Source organism: Catharus ustulatus, chromosome 32 (genome assembly GCF_009819885.2).
Source record: "Catharus ustulatus isolate bCatUst1 chromosome 32, bCatUst1.pri.v2, whole genome shotgun sequence".
NCBI classification, from domain to species: Eukaryota; Metazoa; Chordata; class Aves; order Passeriformes; family Turdidae; genus Catharus; species Catharus ustulatus.
Window position 1 is genome coordinate 1,588,138 of NC_046252.1, and position 21,195 is coordinate 1,609,332.

Genomic DNA, 21,195 nt, shown 5'->3' on the forward strand with positions numbered 1-21,195 from the left:
TCTGGGCGACACTGAGAGGCCTTTGAGGGTCCCTGAGGAGGTTAGGGGGAGCAGTGAGGGGGTTCAGGGGGTCCTGAAGGGTTTTTGGGGGGTCCTTGGATGGATTTGGGGGGTTCCTGAAGGGTATTGGGGGTCCCTGAGGAGTTTTGGGGTTTGGGCAGTCCCTGAGGGGGTTTTTGGGATTCCTGAGGGGTTTTGGGGGGTCCTTGGGTGAGTTAGGGGGGCACTGAGGGGGTTTGGGGGGTCCTGGGGGATCCCTGAAGGGTTTTGGGGGTCCATGGGTGGATTTGGGGGTCCCTAGATGGGTTTGGGGATCCCTGAGGAGTTTTTGGGGGTCCCTCAGGGGTTTCAGGGGGTCCTGGAGCTGTTTTGGGATCCCTTGGGCGATTCCTTGTGGATTTTTGGGTGCCCTGAGTGATTTCCCCTCAGATTTTGGGGTCTCTCTGGTTTTGGGGTCCCTGATTTTGGGGTCCCCCCCCCATTTTTTGGGTCCCCCTCCCCAATTTCAGGTCCCCCATCCCAATTTTGGGTCCCCCTCCCCAATTTCAGGTCCCCCCCCACCTTTTCTTGGCGATCTCGTTTTGTCTCTTCACTTTTTCCTCCTCGAACTCGCGAATGTTCCTGACCCCGATCTCGCGGCAGAACTCCTCAAAAACCTCGTCTTCAACCTGGGGAAGGAACCCCAAAATCAGCCAAAATATCCCTGAAATATCTACAAAATATCCCCCAAATAAACTCCTCAAAAACCTCATCCTCTACCTGGGGAAAAACACCCAAAATTGGCAAAATTCACCCCAAAATATCACCAAATAAACTCCTCAAACACCTCGTCTTCCACCTGGGAAAGGAACCCCAAAATCAACCCAAAATCACCCCAAAATATCACCAAATAAACTCCTCAAAAACCTCATCCCCTACCTGGGAGAGGAACCCCAAAATATCCCTAAATCACCCCAAAATATCCCAAAAAAATCCCTAAAAAATCCCCAAAATAAACTCCTCAAACACCTCGTCTTCCACCTGGGAAAGGAACCCCAAAATTGGCAAAATTCACCCCAAAATATCCCTAAAATCACCCAAAATCACCCCAAAATATCACCAAAATATCCCCCAAATAAACTCCTCAAACACCTCGTCTTCAACCTGGGAAAGGAACCCCAAAATTGGCAAAATTCACCTCAAAATATCACCCAAATAAACTCCTCAAACACCTCATCCTCTACCTGAGAGGGACACCCCAAAATCAGCCAAAATATCCCTGAAATATCCCCAAACTCACCCCAAAATATCCCCAAAAAACACCCCAAAAATCACCCCAAAATTCCCCAAATTCACCCCAAAATATCCCAAATTCACTCCAAAATCACCTCAAAATCACCTCCAAATAAACTCCTCAAACACCTCGTCCTATACCTGAGAGGGACACCCCAAAATCAGCCAAAATATCCCCAAAATATCCCTAAAATCACCCAAATTCACACCAAAATATCCCCAAAAAATCCCCAAAATAAACTCCTCAAACACCTCGTCCTCTAACTGGGAGGGACACCCCAAATTCACCCCAAAATCACCTAAAATATCCCCAAAAAATCCCCTCAAAATCCCCACCAATTCACTCCAAAATCCCCCAAATTCACCCCAAAATATCCCTAAAATCACCCCAAAATATCCCAAAAAAATCCTCAAAATAAACTCCTCAAAAACCTCATCTTCTACCTGGGAAAGGAACCCAAAATATCCCAAAATATCCCCAAAAAATCCCCCAAATTCACCCCAAAATATCCCAAATTCACCCCAAAATCACCTCAAAATCACCCCAAATAAACTCCTCAAACACCTCATCCTCTACCTGGGAAAGGAACCTAAAATATCCCAAAATATCCCCAAATTCACACCAAAATATCCCCAAAAAATCCCTAAAAAATCCCCAGAATAAACTCCTCAAAAACCTCATTTTCTACCTGGGCAGGGAACCCCAAAATATCCCAAAATCACCCAAAATATCCCAAAAAAATCCTCAAAATAAACTCCTCAAAAACCTCATTCTCTACCTGGGAAAGGCACCCAAAATATCCCAAATATCCCCAAAAAATCCCTAAAAAATCCCCCAAATAAACTCCTCAAACATCTCATCTTCCACCTGGGGAAAATCACCCCAAAATCGACCAAATATCCCTAAAAAGTCCCCAAATTCACCCCAAAATATCCACAAAAAATCCCCAAATTCACTCAAAAATAAACTCCTCAAAAACCTCATTCTCTACCTGGAGGAAATCACCCCAAAATTGGCAAAATTCACCCCAAAATATCCCAAATTCACCCCAAAATCACCTCAAAATCATCTCAAAATAAACTCCTCAAACACCTCATCCTCTACCTGGGAAAGGAACCCCAAATTCACCCCAAAATCACCTAAAATATCCCAAAAATATCCCCAAAATCACCCCAAAATAAACTCCTCAAACACCTCCTCTTCTAGCTGGGAAAGGCACCTAAAATATCCCAAAATATCCCAAAAAATCACTGAAATATCCCCAAAATAAACTCCTCAAACACCTCATCTTCTACCTGGAGAAAATCACCCCAAAATATCCCAAATTCACACCAAAATCACCCCAAAAATCACCCCAAAATCACACCAAAATATCCCCAAAAAATCCCCAAAATCACCCCAAATAAACTCCTCAAACACCTCATCTTCTACCTGGGCAGGGAACCCCAAAATATCCCAAAATCATCCTAAAATATCCCAAAAAAATCCTCAAAATAAACTCCTCAAACACCTCATCCTCTACCTGGGAAAGGCACCTAAAATATCCCAAAATATTCCCAAAAAATCCCTAAAAAATCCCCCAAATAAACTCCTCAAACACCTCATCTTCTACCTGGGAGAGGAACCCCAAAATATCCAAAAATATCCCTGAAATATCCCCAAACTCACCCCAAAATATCCCCAAAAAACACCCCAAAAATCACCCCAAAATTCCCCAAGTCACCCCAAAATATCCCTAAAAAATCCCCAAATAAACTCCTCAAACACCTCGTCCTCTACCTGAGAGGGACACCCCAAAATCACCCCAAAATCACCTAAAATATCCCTAAAAAATCCCCTCAAAATCCCCACCAATTCATTCCCAAATCCCCCAAATTCACCCCAAAATATCCCTAAAATCACCCCAAAATATCCCAAAAAAATCCTCAAAATAAACTCCTCAAAAAACTCATCTTCCACCTGGGAAAGGCACCTAAAATATCCCAAATATCCCCAAATTCACCCCAAAATATCCCAAAAAATCACCCAAATTCACCCCAAAATATCCCTAAAATATCCCCAAAAAATCCCCCCAAATCACCCCAAAATCACCCAAATTCACTCCAAAATATCCCTAAAATCACCCCAAAAAACCCCAAATTATCCCTAAAAAATTCCCAAAATAAACTCCTCAAACACCTCATCTTCTACCTGGGGAAAATCACCCCAAAATATCCCAAAATATCCCCAAATTCACACCAAAATATTCCCAAAATCACCCAAAAAAATCCCCCAAATTCACCCCAAAATATCCCTAAAATCACCTAAAATATTCCCAAAATAAACTCCTCAAACATCTCATCTTCCACCTGGGGAAAATCACCGCAAAATCGACCAAATTCACCCCAAAATATCCCTAAAATCACCCCAAAAAACCCCAAATTATCCCTAAAAAATTCCCAAAATAAACTCCTCAAACCCCTCGTCCTCTACCTGGAGAAAATCACCCCAAAATATCCCAAAATATCCCTAAAAAATCCCCAAAAAATCTCCTCCAATTGACCCCAAAATCCCCCAAATTCACTCCAAAATATCCCAAAATCACCTAAAATATCCCAAAATATCCCCAAATAAACTCCTCAAAAACCTCATTCTCTACCTGGGAAAGGCACCCCAAAATCAGCCAAAATATCCCAAATTCACACCAAAATATTCCCAAAAAATCCCTAAAAAATCCCCAGAATAAACTCCTCAAACACCTCATTTTCCACCTGGGAGAGGAACCCCAAAATCACCTAAAATATCCCTAAAAACTCCCCAAATTCACCCCAAAATATCCCTAAAAAATCCCTAAAAAATCCCCAAAATAAACTCCTCAAAAACCTCATCTTCTACCTGGAGAAAATCACCCCAAAATATCCCAAATTCACCCCAAAATCACACTAAAATATCCCCCAAAAATCCCCAAAATCACCCCAAATTAACTCTCAAACACCTCATTTTCTACCTGGGAAAGGAACCCCAAATTCACCCCAAAATCACCTAAAATATCCCCAAAATATCCCTAAAACATCCCCAAATTCACCCCAAAAAATCCCCAAAAATCCCTAAAAAATCCCCAAATAAACTCCTCAAAAACCTCATTCTCTACCTGGGGTAAGGCATCCAAAATATTCCCAAATATCCCAAAAAAATCCCCAAATTCACTCAAAATAAGCTCCTCAAACACCTTGTTCTCTACCTGGAGGAAATCACCCCAAAATTGGCAAAATTCACCCCAAAATATCCCCAAAAAATCACCCCAAAAAATCCCCCAAATTCACCCCAAAATATCTCTAAAATCACCTAAAATATTCCCAAAATAAACTCCTCAAACACCTCATTTTCCACCTGGGAAAGGAACCCCAAAATCACCTAAAATATCCCTAAAAACCCCCCAAATTCACCCCAAAATATCCCAAATTCACTCCAAAATCACCCCAAAATCACCCAGAAAATCCCCAAATAAACTCCTCAAACACCTCATCCTCTACCTGGAGAAAATCAACCCAAAATCACCCCAATTCACCCCAAAAATCCCCAAAATCACCCCAAATTAACTCTCAAACACCTCCTCTTCTACCTGGGAAAGGCACCTAAAATATCTCAAAATATCCCCAAAAAATCCCCAAATTCACTCAAAAATAAACTCCTCAAACACCTCATTCTCTACCTGGGAAAGGAACCCAAAATATCCAAAAATATCCCTGAAATATCCCCAAACTCACCCCAAAATATCCCCAAAAAACACCCCAAAAATCACCCCAAAATTCCCCAAATCACCCCAAAACATCCCAAAAAAATCCCCCAAATAAACTCCTCAAAAACCTCATTCTCTACCTGGGGAAAATCACCCAAAATATCCTAAAATCACCCCAAAATCACACCAAAATATCCCCCAAAAATCCCCAAAATCACCCCAAATGAACTCCTCAAAAACCTCATTTTCTATCTGGGGAAGGAACCCAAAATATCCTAAAATCATCCTAAAATATCCCCAAAATATCCTCAAAATCACCCCAAAATATCCCAAAAAAATCCTCAAAATAAACTCCTCAAAAACCTTGTCTTCTATCTGGGGAAGGAACCCCAAAATATCTCAAAATATTCCCAAAATATCCCAAAAAAATCCCCCAAATAAACTCCTCAAACACCTCATCCTCTACCTGGGAAATGAACCCAAAATATCCCAAAAGATCCCCCAAATAAACTCCTCAAACACCTCATTCTCTACCTGGGGAAAATCACCCAAAATATCCTAAAATCACCCCAAAATCACACTACAATATCCCCCAAAAATCCCCAAAATATCCCCCAAATAAACTCCTCAAAAACCTCATTTTCTACCTGGGCAGGGAACCCCAAAATATCCCAAAATCATCCTAAAATATCCCCAAAATATCCTCAAAATCACCCCAAAATATCCCTAAAAAATCCCCAAATAAACTCCTCAAACATCTCATCCTCTATCTGGGAAAGGAACCCCAAAATCACCTAAAATATCCCCAAAAAATCCCCAAAATCACCCAAAATCACCTCAAAATAAACTCCTCAAAAAGCTCATCCTCTACCTGAGAGGGACACCCCAAATCCACCCCAAAATCACCTAAAAAATCCCCAAAATATCCCCAAAAAATCCCCAAAATCACCCCAAATAAACTCCTCAAACACCTCCTCTTCTACCTGGGAAAGGCACCTAAAATATCCCAAAATATCCCCAAAAAATCACTGAAATATCCCCAAATAAACTCCTCAAAAACCTCATCCTCTACCTGGGCAGGGAACCCCAAAATATCCTAAAATCATCCCAAAATATCCCAAAAAAATTCTCCAACTAAACTCCTCAAACACCTCATCTTCCACCTGGGGAAAATATCCCCAAAATATCCCAAAATATCCCCAAATTCACACCAAAATCACCCCAAAAATCACCCCAAAATCACACTAAAATATCCCCCAAAAATCCCCAAAATCACCCCAAATAAACTCCTCAAACACCTCATCTTCTACCTGGGCAGGGAACCCCAAATTCACCCCAAAATCACCTAAAATATCCCCAAAAAATCCCAAAATTATCCTAAAATATCCCCAAAAAAATCCTCAAAAAAAACTCCTCAAACACCTCATCCTCTACCTGGGGTAAGGCATCCAAAATATTCCCAAACATCCCCAAAAATCCCCAAAGTCACTCAAAAATAAACTCCTCAAACACCTCGTCCTCTACCTGGGGAAAATCACCCCAAAATCAGCCAAAATATCCCCAAATTCACCCCAAAATATCCCCAAAATCACCCCAAAAAATCCCCCAAAATCACCCAAAATCACCTCAAAATAAACTCCTCAAAAACCTCGTTCTCTACCTGGGAAAGGAACCCCAAAATATCCCAAAATATCCCCAAATTCACCCCAAAATATCCCAAAATATCCCCAAATTCACACCAAAATATCCCAAAAAATCCCCAAAATCACCCCAAATAAACTCCTCAAAAACCTAATTTTCTACCTGGGAAATGAACCCAAAATATCCCCAAATCATCCTAAAATATCCCCAAAATATCCCCAAAATCAGCCCAAAATATCCCCAAAAAATCCTCAAAATAAACTCCTCAAACACCTCGTCCTCTACCTGGGAAAGGCACCTAAATTATTCCAAAATATCCCCAATAAATCCCCCCAAGTCACTCCAAAATCACCCCAAAATATCCCAAAAAAATCCCCAAATTCACCCCAAAATATCCCCAAAAAATCCCCAAAATCACCCCAAAATATCCCAAAAAATCCCCCCAAATCATCCCAAAATCACCCAAATTCACCCCAAAATATCCCTAAAAAATCCCCAAATTCACCCCAAAATATCCCCAAAAAATCCCAAAAAATCCCCCCCAAATCACCCAAATTCACCCCAAAATGTGCCCCAAAAATCCCCAAATTCACCCCAAAATATCCCAAATTCACCCCAAAATCACCTCAAAATATCCCTAAAAAATCCCCAAATTCACCCCAAAATATCCCCAAAAAATCCCCAAAATCACCCCAAAATATCCCCAAAAAATCCCCAAAATCACCCCAAAATATCCCCAAAAAATCCCAAAAAATCCCCCCCAAATCACCCAAATTCACCCCAAAATGTGCCCCAAAAATCCCCAAATTCACCCCAAAATATCCCAAATTCACCCCAAAATCACCTCAAAATATCCCAAAAAAATCCCCCAAATTCACCCCAAAATATCCCTAAAAAATCCCCAAATTCACCCCAAAATATCCCAAATTCACCCCAAATTCACCCCAAAATATCCCAAAAAATCCCCAAATTCACCCCAAAATATCCAAAAAAATCCCCAAATTCACCCCAAAATATCCCCAAAAAATCCCCCAAATTCACTCAAAAATATCCCTAAAAATCCCCAAATTCACCCCAAAATATCCCTAAAATATCCCCAAAAAATCCCCCCAAATCACCCCAAAATCACCCAAATTCACCCCAAAAATCCCCAAAAAATCCCCAAAAATTCCCCCCCCAAAATCCCTCAACCCCCTCCCAAAAATGCCTCAAAATTCCCCCCAAAATCCCCAAATTTTGTTGATTTTTTCCTCCCCCCCAAGCAGGGAATTCTCCTCAGAACTGGGGAATTCCTCCCCAAAATTGGGATTTTTTTTTGCCCAAATCCCCCAGACCTGGTTCATTTTCTCTTTCAGATCTTTCATCTCCCTCTCCCTGCCCTGGATGATTCGTTTGATGTCGTTGATTCGGGGCCCAAAATTGGCCAGCTCAGATTCCAGCTTGGATTTCTCCTAAAAAAAAAAAAAAATAAATGTAAATAAATTCAATAAATAAAATAAATAAATTAAATAAAATAAATAAATTAAATAAAATAAATGGGAAAAAGTGAATCCCAAAATTGGCCAGTTCTGATTCCAGCTTGGACTTCTCCTGAAAAAATAAATATAAATAAATGTAAATAAATAAAATAAATGGGAAAATGTGAATCCCAAAATTGGCCAGCTCAGATTCCAGTTTGGACTTTTCCTAAAAAATATAAATAAATAAAAATAAACAAAATTTAAAAAAGTGAACCCCAAAAATGTGATCCTGAACCCCAAAATTGGCCAGTTCAGATTCCAGTTTAACTTTCCCCTAAAATTAAATAAACCTGCAGTAATTTCACGATTACAAGCCGCACCATTTTGACTAAAATTTTGCTCCCACCCCGGAAATGCGGCTCACGCTCTGATTTGTGAAAAAATTTCTGACATTTCCAACCCTGGAAGTGCAAACTGAGGTGAGCACCTGCCAGTAAAACCCGGGATTCATGTGATTGTTACACATTGGTTACTGTGTTTGTGTGACGTCATTGGTGGTGTGTGACATCATCACCGACTGTGTGGCATCATCCGTGGGAGTGTGACGTCATCCACGGGTGTGTGATGTCATCCAGGGGTGTGTGACGTCATCTGTGGGTGTGTGACGTCATCCATGGGAGTATGTCATCCACGGGTGCGTGACGTCATCCGTGGGTGTGTGACGCCATCAGTGGTATATGATGTCACCTGAGGGTGTATGACGTCATCAGTCGTATGTGATATCATCTGAGGGTGTGTGACGTCATCAGTGGTATGTGATATCATCTGAGGGTGTGTGACATCATCTGAGGGTGTGTGACGCCATCAGTGGTATGTGATGTCATCTGAGGGTGTGTGACATCATCTGAGGGTGTGTGACGTCATCCATGGGTGTGTGATGCCATCAGTGGTACGTGATGTCATCTGAGGGTGTATGACGTCATCAGTGGTATGTGATGTCATCTGAGGGTGTGTGACGTCATCCATGGGTGTGTGATGCCATCAGTGGTACGTGATGTCATCTGAGGGTGTATGACGTCATCAGTGGTATGTGATGTCATCTGAGGGTGTGTGACATCATCCATGGGTGTGTGATGCCATCAGTGGTACGTGATGTCATCTGAGGGTGTGTGACATCATCCATGGGTGTGTGACGTCACCAGTGGGTTTGTGATGCTGGGGAGGGGGGAAGGTGGGGGAGCTCCCTCCTGCTGGCCCTGCAGCTCAGGGGAGAGATGGGGGCACCATGCTGCTGGCGGTCCGGGGAGAGGCGGGGGGCTCTGTGCTGCCATTCCTGTGGCTCTAAGGGAGGCAGGGAGCTCTCTCCTGCTGGCCCTGCGGCTCTAGGGAGAGACAGGGGGCACCATGCTGCCATCCCCACGGTTCTAGGGGAGGCGGAGGAGCTCTCTCCTGCTGGCCCTGCAGCTCGGGAGAGGCGGGGGAGCTCCCTCCTTCAGGCAGCACAGCCCAGGGGGAAGGCAGGGAGCTCCATCCTGCTGGTCCCACGGCTTGGGGAGAGATGGGGAGCTCCGTGCTGCCATCCCCATGGCTTGGGGAGAGATGGGGAGCTCCGTGCTGCCATCCCCATGGCTTGGGGAGAGGTGGGGAGCTCCGTGCTGCCATCCCTGCAGCCTGCAGAGAGGTGGGGGCTCCCTCCTTCAGGCAGCACAGCTCGAGGGAAGGCGGGGCAGCTCTGTCCTGTTGGCCCCGTAGCTCGAGGGAGAGACAGGGTGCTCCATGCTGCCATCCCTGTGGCCTGCAGAGAGGTGGGGCAGCTCCCTCCTTCAGGCAGTGCAGCCCAGGGGAGAGACGGGGGACTCCGTGCTGCCATCCCTGTAGCCTGGGGGAAACGGGGGAACTCCCTCCTGCTGGCCCCGTGGCTCGGGGGGAGACAGGGGGCTCCGTGCTGCCATCCCTGCAGCTTGGGGGGAAGGCAGGGGGTTCCCTCCTGCTGGCCCTGTGGCTCGAGGGGAGGCGAGGAGCCCTGTGCTGCCATCCCTGTGGCTCGGGGGGATGTGGGGGCTCCCCTCTGCTGGCTCTGCAGCCCGGGGGAGAGACGGGGGGCTCTGTGCTGCCATCCCCGTGGCCTGGGGGAGACGGGGGAGCTCCCTCCTGCTGGCCTTGCAGCTCGGGGGGAGGCAGGGGGCTCCATCCCCGCCTTCCACCATCGCCGCGGGTGCCAGCGGGCTCCTTCCCCTCCCACCACCGCCATGGTGGATTTCTCCTAAAAATAAATAAATGTAAATAAATGTAAATAAATGTAAATACATAAAATAAATGGGAAAAAGTGAATCCCAAAAATGGCCAGTTCTGATTCCAGCTTGGATTTCTCCTAAAAATAAATAAACGTAAATAAATGTAAATAAATGTAAATAAATAAAATAAATGGAAAAAAGTGAATCCCAAAATTGGCCAGATCAGATTCCAGCTTGGATTTCTCCTAAAAATAAATAAACGTAAATAAATGTAAATAAATGTAAATAAATAAAATAAATGGAAAAAAGTGAATCCCAAAATTGGCCAGTTCTGATTCCAGCTTGGATTTCTCCTGAAAACGGGAAAAAAGGGACCAAAATCCTTCCCTGAACCCCCAAATTTTTCCCCAAAATACAGATTTTTTCCCAAAATCCCATTATTTCACCCCAAACTGTCCCACCTGCAGGTTCAGTGCCAGGTGTCTGGTCTTGCTCTGTTCCAGGTCACTTTGGAGGAATTTCCCCCCAAAATTGCCATTTTTAGCCGTTTTTTTTCCCCAAAATTCACATTTTTTGCTCCCAAAATCCCATTTTTTTCCCCAAAAATCAGATTTTTTTTTCCCAAAATCCCATTATTTCCCCCTAAACTGTCCCCACCTGCAGGTTCAGTGCCAGGTGTCGGGTCTTGGTCTGTTCCAGGTCACTCTGGGAATATTTGAGGCGCATCTGGAGCCCGTGGGCCTGGGACTGCACCTGGCGCAGCTCGGCCTCCTTGCGCTTGGCCTTCATCTGCTCCTGAGGGAGAAAAACCAGGAATTTGGGAAAAATGGAAATAAAAATGGGAATTTGGAAAAATGGGGAAATGGGAAAAATGGGAAAATGGAAATAAAAATGGGAATTGGGAAAAATGGGGGAAAAAAGGGGATTTGGGGATGGGGAGGGGCAGCTCGGCCGCCTTGCGCTTGGCCTTCATCTGCTCCTGAGGGGAGAAAAATGGGAAAAATGGCAAAAATTCAGGAATTTGGGAATTTGGGAAAAATGGGAAAATGGAAATAAAAATGGGAATTTGGAAAAATGGAAATAAAAATGGGAATTTGGGAATTTGGGAAAATGGGAAAAATGGAAATAAAAATGGGGATTTGGGGATGGGCAGGGGCAGCTCGGCCTCCTTGCGCTTGGCCTTCATCTGCTCCTGTGGGGGGAAAAAACAGGAATTTGGGAAAAATGGAAATAAAAATGGGAATTTGGAAAAATGAGGAAATGGGAAAAATGGGAAAAATGGAAATAAAAATGGGAATTTGGGGATGGAGAGGGGCAGCTCGGCCTCCTTGCGCTTGGCCTTCATCTGCTCCTGAGGGGGGAAAAATGGAAAAAATGGGAAAATTCAGGAATTTGAGAATTTGGGAAAAATGGAAACAAAAATGGGAATTTGGGGAAAATGGGAATTTGGGAAAAATGGAAATAAAAATGGGAATTTGGAAAAATGGGGGAAAAATGGGAATTTGGGGATGGGGAGGGGCAGCTCGGCCTCCTTGCGCTTGGCCTTCATCTGCTCCTGAGGGGGGAAAAAGGAAAAAATGGGAAAAATGGGAAAAATTAACAAAAAATGGGAAAAATGGAAATCTGGGAATTTGGGAAAATGGGAAAAACGAAACAAAAATGGGAATTTGGGAAAAAAATCCAGGAGTTTGGGGATGGGCAGGGGCAGCTCGGCCTCCTTGCGCTTGGCCTTCATCTGCTCCTGAGGGGGAAAAATGGGAAAAATGGGAAATATGGCAAAAATTCAGGAATTTGGGAAAATGGGAAAAATGGGAAAATGGAAATAAAAATGGGAATTTGGGGAAAATGGGAATTTGGGAAAATGGAAATAAAAATGGGAATTTGGGAAAATGGGAAAAATGGAAAAAAAAATGGGGATTTGGGGATGGGGAGGGGCAGCTCGGCCTCCTTGCGCTTGGCCTTCATCTGCTCCTGAGGGGAAAAAAATGGGAAAAATGGGAAAAATGAGAAAAATTCAGGAATTTGGGAAAATGGGAAAAATGGGAAAATGGAAATAAAAATGGGAATTTGGAAAAATGGAAATAAAAATGGGAATTTGGGGATGAGGAGGGGCAGCTCGGCCTCCTTACGCTTGGCCTTCATCTGCTCCTGAGGGGAGAAAATGGGAAAAATGGGAAAAATGGGAACAAATGGGAAAAATGGGAATTTGGAAAAATGAGAAAAATGGAAATAAAAATGGGAATTCGGGAAAATGGGAAAAATGGGAAAATGGAAATAAAAATGGGAATTTGAGGATGGGGAGGGGCAGCTCGGCCTCCTTGCGCTTGGCCTTCATCTGCTCCTGAGGGGAGAAAAACCAGGAATTTGGGAAAAATGGAAATAAAAATGGGAATTTGGGAATTTGGGGAAATGGGAAAATGGAAACAAAAATGGGAATTTGGGAAAAATGGAAATAAAAATGGGAATTTGGGGCTGGGGAGGGGTAGCTCGGCCTCCTTGCGCTTGGCCTCCATCTGCTCCTGAGGGGAGAAAAATGGAAAAAATGGGAAAAATGGCAAAAATTCAGGAATTTGGGAAAATGGGAAAAATGGGAAAAATGGAAAAAAAATGGGAATTTGGGAATTTGGGAAAATGGGAAAAATGGAAATAAAAATGGGAATTTGGGGATGGGCAGGGGCAGCTCGGCCTCCTTGCACTTGGCCTTCATCTGTTCCTGAGGGGGGAAAATGGGAAAAAATGGGAAAAATGAGAACAAAAATGGGAATTTGGGAATTTGGGAAAAAGGGAAACAAAAATGGGAATTTGGGAATTTGGGAAAATGGAAATAAAAATGGGAATTTGGGAATTTGGGAAAATGGGAAAAATGGAAACAAAATGGGAATTTGGAAAAATGGAAATAAAAATGGGAATTTGGGGATGGGGAGGGGCAGCTCGGCCTCCTTGCGCTTGGCCTTCATCTGCTCCTGAGGGGGGAAAATGGGGAAAATGGGAAAATTCAGGAATTTGGGAAAATGGGAAAAATGGGAAAATAGAAAGAAAAATAGGAAAAATGGGAAAATTCAGGAATTTGGGAATAACCTGGGTATTTGGGGGAGATAAAGGGAAAAAATTGGGACAAAAAATAGAGAAAAACAGAAAAAAAAGGGAATAAAGTGGAGGGAAATGGTGGAGAACAGAAAAAAAAGAGGGGGGAAGAAATGAAATGGGGAAAAAACAGGGGAAAATATGCATTTCAGAAAAATGGGAATTTGGGGGAAATGGAAACAAAAATGGGAATTTGGGGAAATGAGAAAAATGAGAAAAAAGGAAAAATGGGAATTTGGGGATGGGCAGGGGCAGCTCGGCCTCCTTTTGCTTGGCTTTCATCTGCTCCTGGTTGGGGAGAAAAATGGGGAAAATGGGAAAATTCAGGAATTTGAGAATTTGGGAAAAATGAAAACAAAAATGGGAATTTGGGGAAAATGGGAAAATGGAAATAAAAATGGGAATTTGGAAAAATGGGAATAAAAATGGGAATTTGGGGATGGGCAGGGGCAGCTCGGCCTCCTTGTGCTTGGCCTTCATCTGCTCCTGAGGGGAGAAAAATGGGAAAAAATGGGAAAAATGGCAAAAATTCAGGAATTTGGGAAAATGGGAAAAATGGGAAAATGGAAATAAAAATGGGAATTTGGAAAAATGGAAATAAAAATGGGAATTTGGGGGAAATGGAAATAAAAAAGGGAATTTGGGGATGGGGAGGGGCAGCTCGGCCTCCTTGCGCTTGGCCTTCATCTGCTCCTGAGGGGAGAAAAATGGAAAAAATGGGAAAAATGGCAAAAATTCAGGAATTTGGGAAAATGGGAAAAATGGGAAAATGGAAATAAAAATGGGAATTTGGAAAAATGGAAATAAAAATGGGAATTTGGGGATGGGGAGGGGCAGCTTGGCCTCCTCGGGCTTGGCCTTCATCTGCTCCTGAGGGGAGAAAAATGGGAAAAATGAGAACAAAAATGGGAATTTGGGAATTTGGGAAAATGGGAAACAAAAATGGGAATTTGGGAAAATGGGAAAAATGGGAAAATGGAAATAAAAATGGGAATTTGGGGATGGGCAGGGGCAGCTCAGCCTCCTTGTGCTTGGCCTTCATCTGCTCCTGAGGGGAGAAAAACCAGGAATTTGGGAAAAATGGAAATAAAAATGGGAATTCGGAAAAATGAGGAAATGGGAAAAATGGGAAAATGGAAATAAAAATGGGAATTTGGAAAAATGGGGGAAAAAAGGGAATTTGGGGATGGGGAGGGGCAGCTCGGCCTCCTTGCGCTTGGCCTTCATCTGCTCCTGAGGGGAGAAAAATGGGAAAAATGGGAAAAATGGCAAAAATTCAGGAATTTGGGAAAATGGGAAAAATGGGAAAAGGGAAATAAAAATGGGAATTTGGAAAAATGGAAATAAAAATGGGAATTTGGGGGAAATGGAAATACAAAAGGGAATTTGGGGATGGGGAGGGGCAGCTCGGCCTCCTTGCGCTTGGCCTTCATCTGCTCCTGAGGGGGGAAAAACGGGAAAAATGATAAAAAATGAGAATTTGGGAATTTGGGAAAATGGGAAAATGGGAAAAATGAGAAAAAAGGAAAAATGGGAATTTGGAAAAATGGGGGGAAAATGGGAATTTGGGGATGGGGAGGGGCAGCTCGGCCTCCTTGTGCTTGGCCTTCATCTGCTCCTGAGGGGGAAAAAACAGGAATTTGGGAAAAATGAGAACAAATGGAAAAATGGGAATTTGGGAAAAATGGGAATTTGGGGGAAATGGAAACAAAAATGGGAATTTGGGGAAATGAGAAAAATGAGAAAAAAAGGAAAAATGGGGATTTGGGGATGGGCAGGGGCAGCTCGGCCTCCTTGGGCTTGGCCTTCATCTGCTCCTGAGGGGAGAAAAATGGAAAAAATGGGAAAATTGAGACCAAAAATGGGAATTTGGGAATTTGGGAAAAAGGGAAACAAAAATGGGAATTTGGGAAAATGGGAAAAATGGAAATAAAAATGGGAATTTGGAAAAATGGAAATAAAAATGGGAATTTGGGGATGGGGAGGGGCAGCTCGGCCTCCTTGCGCTTGGCCTTCATCTGCTCCTGAGGGGGAAAAATGGAAAAAATGGGAAAAATGGCAAAAATTCAGGAATTTGGGAAAATGGAAATAAAAATGGGAATTTGGGGATGGGGAGGGGCAGCTCGGCCTCCTTGTGCTTGGCCTTCATCTGCTCCTGAGGGGAGAAAAAATAGGAATTTGGGAAAAATGGAAATAAAAATGGGAATTTGGAAAAATGGGGAAATGGGAAAAATGGGAAAAATGGAAATAAAAATGGGAATTTGGAAAAATGGAAATAAAAAAGGGAATTTGGGGATGGGGAGGGGCAGCTCGGCCTCCTTGCGCTTGGCCTTCATCTGCTCCTGAGGGGAGAAAAATGGGAAAAATGGGAAAATTGAGACCAAAAATGGGAATTTGGGAATTTGGGAAAATGGGAAAAATGGGAATTTGGGCAAAAATGGAGATCAAAATGGGAATTTGGGGAAATGAGAAAAATGAGAAAAAAAGGGAATTTGGGAATGGGCAGGGGCAGCACGGCCTCCTTGTGCTTGGCCTTCATCTGCTCCTGTGGGGGGAAAAAACAGGAATTTGGGAAAAATGAGAATTTGGGATAAATGGGGAAATGAGAAAAATGGAAACAAAAATAGGATTTTGGGGAAAATGGAAACAAAAATGGGAAAAATGGAAATAAAGATGGGAATTTGGGGATGGGCAGGGGCAGCTCGGCCTCCTTGTGCTTGGCCTTCATCTGCTCCTGTGGGGAGAAAAATGGGAAAAATGGCAAAAATTCAGGAATTTGGGAAAATGGGAAAAATGGTAAAAATGGAAAAAATGGGGAAATTGGAATTTGGGAAAAATGAGAATTGGGGAAAAATGGGGAAAATGGAAATAAAAATGGGAATTTGGGGATGGGGAGGGGCAGCTCGGCCTCCTTGTGCTTGGCCTTCATCTGCTCCTGAGGGGGGAAAACGGGAAAAATGGGAAAAATGAGAACAAAAATGGGAATTTGGAAAAATGGGAAAAATGGGAAAAATGGCAAAAATTCAGGAATTTGGGAAAATGGGAAAAATGGAAAAATGGAAATAAAAATGGGAATTTGGGGATGGGGAGGGGCAGCTCGGCCTCCTTGCGCTTGGCCTTCATCTGCTCCTGAGGGGAGAAAAATGGGAAAAATGGGAAAAATGAGAACAAAAATGGGAATTTGGGAATTTGGGAAAAATGGGGAAAATGAGAAAAATGGAAATAAAAATGGGAATTTGGAAAAATGGGGGAAAAAAGGGAATTTGGGGATGGGGAGGGGGGGCAGTTCGGCCTCCTTGCGCTTGGCCTTCATCTGCTCCTGAGGGGAGAAAAATGGGAAAAATGGGAAAAATGAGAACAAAAAATGGGAATTTGGGAATTTGGGAATTTGGGAAAATGGGAAAATGGAAATAAAAATGGGAATTTGGAAAAATGGAAATAAAAATGGGGATTTGGGGATGGGCAGCTCGGCCTCCTTGTGCTTGGCCTTCATCTGCTCCTGTGGGGGGAAAAACGGGAAAAATGGGAAAATTCAGGAATTTGGGAAAATGGGAAAAATGGGAAAATGGAAATAAAAATGGGAATTTGGGTAACAAAAGGGGAATGAAATGGGAAAGAAATGGGGTTACAGTTTGAGGTTTTAGGGTCAGTTCTGGGGTTTGGGGTCAGGTTTGGGGTCCCACTTTGAGCTCCTCCATCAGTTGCTCCTTCTCCTGGAGCTTGTCTGGGATTGCTTTGGGGTTTGGGGTTAGGTTTGGATTTCGGGGTTAGGTTTGGGGTTTGGGATCAGGTTTAGGATCTGTTTTGGGGTCAGTTTGGTGTTTTTAGGGTCACCTTTGGGTTTGTGTCACACCTTGAGCTCCTCCATCATCCTCCTTGAACTGGTCTGGGCTCACTTTGGGGTTTGGGGTCAGTTTGGGTTTAGAGTCAGGTTTGGGGTTCAGGATCAGGTTTAGGGTTGGGTTTAGGATCAGTTTTAGGGTCAGTTTTAGGGTTTAGGATCAGTTTTAGGGTCTCTCTACCTTGAGCTCCTCAGTGAGCCGCTCCTTCTTCTCCTGGAGCTGGTCTGGGCTCACTTTGGGGTTTTGGGTTTGGTTTGGGGTTCAGGATCAGGTTTAGGGTTTAGGGTCGGGTTTGGGGTCAGTTTCAGGGTCAGGTTTGGGGTTCAGGATCAGGTTTAGGGTTGGGTTTAGGATCAGTTTTAGGGTCAGTTTTGGGGTTTAGGATCAGTTTTAGGGTCAGGTTTGGGGTGTCCCTACCTTGAGCTCCTCGGTGAGCTGCTCCTTCTTCTCCTTGAGCTGGTCTGGGCTCACTTTGGGTTTTAGGGTTGGATTTAGGGTCAGGTTTGGGGTTCAGGAACAGGTTTAGGGTTGGGTTTAGGATCAGTTTTAGGGTTTAGGATCAGTTTTAGGATCAGTTTTAGGGTCTCTCTACCTTGAGCTCCTCAGTGAGCCGCTCCTTCTTCTCCTTGAGCTGGTCTGGGCTCACTTTGGGGTTTGGGGTCGGTTTTGGGACTAGGGTCAGGTTTGGGGGTTTTAGGGTCAGGTTTGGGGTTTGGGATCAGGTGTAGGATCAGTTTTGGGGTCAGTTTGGTGTTTTTAGGGTCAGTTTTAGGGTGCCCCTACCTTGAGCTCCTCAGTGAGCCGCTCCTTCTTCTCCTGGCTCACTTTGGGGTCAGTTTGGGTTTTAGGGTTGGGTTTGGGTTTTAGGGTCAGTTTTGGGGTCAGGTTTGGGGTTTAGGATCAGTTTTAGGATCAGGTTTAGGATCAGTTTTAGGGTGTCCCTACCTTGAGCTCCTCAGTGAGCCGCTCCTTCTTCTCCTTGAGTATGTCTGGGCTCACTTTGGGGTTTGGGGTCGGTTTTGGGATTAGGGTCAGGTTTGGGGTTCAGGATCAGGTTTAGGGTCAGGTCTGGGGTTCAGGATCAGGTTTAGGGTTTAGGGTTGGGTTTAGGATCAGTTTTAGGGTCTCTCTACCTTGAGCTCCTTGGTGAGTCGCTCCTTCTTCTCCTTGAGCTGGTCTGGGCTCACTTTGGGGTTTGGGGTCAGGTTTGGGGTTCAGGATCAGGTTTAGGGTTTAGGGTTGGGTTTGGGATCAGGTTTAGGATCAGTTTTAGGGTCAGGTTTGGTGTTTTTAGACTCAGTTTTGGGGTGTCCCTACCTTGAGCTCCTCGGTGAGCCGCTCCTTCTTCTCTTTGAGTTTGTCTGGGCTCACTTTGGGGTTTGGGGTCGGTTTTGGGATTAGGGTCAGGTTTGGGGTTTGGGATCAGGTTTAGGATCAGTTTTAGGGTCAGGTTTGGTGTTTTTAGGATCAGTTTTAGAGTGTCCCTACCTTGAGCTCCTCGGTGAGCCGCTCCTTTTTCTCCTTGAGCTTGTCCACGGCTTTCTCGTCCCAGCGCCGAGCTTTGGCCTTGAGGTCGCTGGCGCCGCCCGAGATCACCCCGGACTTCTGGAACAGCGTCCCATCGAGGGCCACCGTCTGTGGGGACAGCCAGGGGACATTGGGGACATGGGGACAGCACTGGGGACTTCTGGAACAGTGTCCCGTCCAGGGCCACCGTCTGTGGGGACATGGGGACATTGGGGACATGGGGACAGTACTGGGGACGTCTGGAACAGCGTCCCGTCCAGGGCCACCGTCTGTGGGGACAGCATTGAGGACATTGGGGACATGGGGACATCACTGGGGACTTCTGGAACAGCGTCCCGTCCAGGGCCACCGTCTGTGGGACATGGGGACAGCATTGGGGACATGGGGACATCATTGGGGACATCACTGGGGACGTCTGGAACAGCGTCCCGTCCAGGGCCACCGTCTGTGGGGACATGGGGACAGCATTGGGGACATTGGGGACATCATAGGGGACTTCTGGAACAGCGTCCCGTCGAGGGTCACCGTCTGTGGGGACAGCCAGGGGACATTGGGGACATGGGGACAGCACTGGGGACTTCTGGAACAGTGTCCCGTCCAGGGCCACCGTCTGTGGGACATGGGGACATCACTGGGGACATCATTGGGGACATGGGGACATCACTGGGGACTTCAGGAACAGCGTCCCGTCCAGGGCCACTGTCTGTGGGGACACCATTGGGGACATGGAGCCATCACTGGGGGACAGCCAGGGGACATTGGGGACATGGGGACATCACAGGGGACTTCTGGAACAGTGTCCCATCCAGGGTCACCGTCTGTGGGGACATCATTGGGGACATGGGGACATCAATGGGGACATGGGGACATCACTGGGGGACAGCCAGGGGACATGGGGACAGCACTGGGGACATGGGGACAGCACTGGGGACATCACTGGGGACTTCTGGAACAGCGTCCCGTCCAGGGCCACCGTCTGTGGGGACATCATTGGGGACATGGAGCCATCACTGGGGGACAGCCAGGGGACATTGGGGACATGGGGACATCATTGGGGACTTCTGGAACAACGTCCCATTGAGGGTCACCATCTGTGGGACATGGGGACAGCATTGGGGATATAGGGACATCACTGGGGACATGGGGACAGCACTGGGGACAGTTAGGGGACATTGGGACATGGGGACATCATTGGGGACTTCAGGAACAGCGTCCCGTCCAGGGTCACCGTCTGTGGGGACATGGGGACATTGGGGACATCATTAGGGACAGCCAGGGGACATGGGGACATCATTGGGGACTTCTGGAACAGCGTCCCGTCCAGGGTCACCGTCTGTGGGGACATGGGGACAGCACTGGGGACAGCCAGGGGACATCACTGGGGACATTGGGGACATGACCGGGGACTTCTGGAACAGCCTCCCATCCAGGGCCACTGTCTGTGGGGACATGGGGACAGCATTGGGGACATGGGGACAGCACTGGGGACTTCTGGAACAGCGTCCCGTCCAGGGCCACCGTCTGTGGGGACATGGGGACAGCATTGGGGACATGGGGACAGCACTGGGGACTTCTGGAACAGCGTCCCGTCCAGGGCCACCGTCTGTGGGGACAGCCAGGGGACATTGGGGACATGGGGACAGCACTGGGGACATCAATGGGGACTCCTGGAACAGTGTCCCATTGAGGGCCACCGTCTGTGGGGACACCATTGGGGACATGGGGACATTGGGGACAGCCAGGGGACATGGGGACATCACTGGGGACTTCTGGAACAGCGTCCCATCGAGGGCCACCATCTGTGGGGACAGCCAGGGGACATTGGGGACATGGGGACATCACTGGGGACATCACTGGGGACAGCCAGGGGACATGGGGACATCATTGGGGAAACCATTGGGGACTTCAGGAACAGCGTCCCATCCAGGGTCACCGTCTGTGGGGACATCATTGGGGACATGGGGACATCCCTGGGGACATCACTGGGGACTTCTGGAACAGCGTCCCGTCAAGGGCCACCGTCTGTGGGGACAGTCAGGGGACATGGGGATATGGGGACATCACTGGGGACATCACTGGGGACATGGGGACAGTCAGGGGACATTGGGGACATCACTGGGGACATCATTGGGGACATGGAGCCATCACTGGGGGACAGCCAGGGGACATGGGGACATCATTGGGGATTTCTGGAACAGCATCCCATCGAGGGCCACCGTCTGTGGGGACACCATTGGGGACATCACTGGGGACATTGGGGACATGACTGGGGACTTCTGGGTCAGTTTTTTGTCACCTTGTGTCTCTGGTGGCCCCGAAGGCGATGAGGGCTGTTCTATGATCAGTTTTAGGATATTTTTGGGTCAGTTTTAGGGTATTTTGGGGATATTTTTGCTCACCTTGTGTCTCTGGTGGC

At 45.8% G+C, this 21,195-nt stretch overlaps 1 protein-coding gene across 1 annotated transcript in view; it reads right to left on the reverse strand.

Annotated features, from left to right (window-relative positions):
- SMC1A (structural maintenance of chromosomes 1A) overlaps positions 1 to 21,195 on the reverse strand; it is a 99,049-nt gene that overhangs the window by 31,279 nt on the left and 46,575 nt on the right. Inside the window, exons 12-15 of the mRNA XM_033083623.2 lie at positions 18,741 to 18,887; positions 10,984 to 11,121; positions 7,967 to 8,083; positions 562 to 668 (exon numbers count right to left, since the gene is read on the reverse strand). Of these exons, the coding sequence (XP_032939514.1) occupies positions 562 to 668; positions 7,967 to 8,083; positions 10,984 to 11,121; positions 18,741 to 18,887 (509 nt within the window). The remainder of the gene's footprint in view (positions 1 to 561; positions 669 to 7,966; positions 8,084 to 10,983; positions 11,122 to 18,740; positions 18,888 to 21,195) is intronic.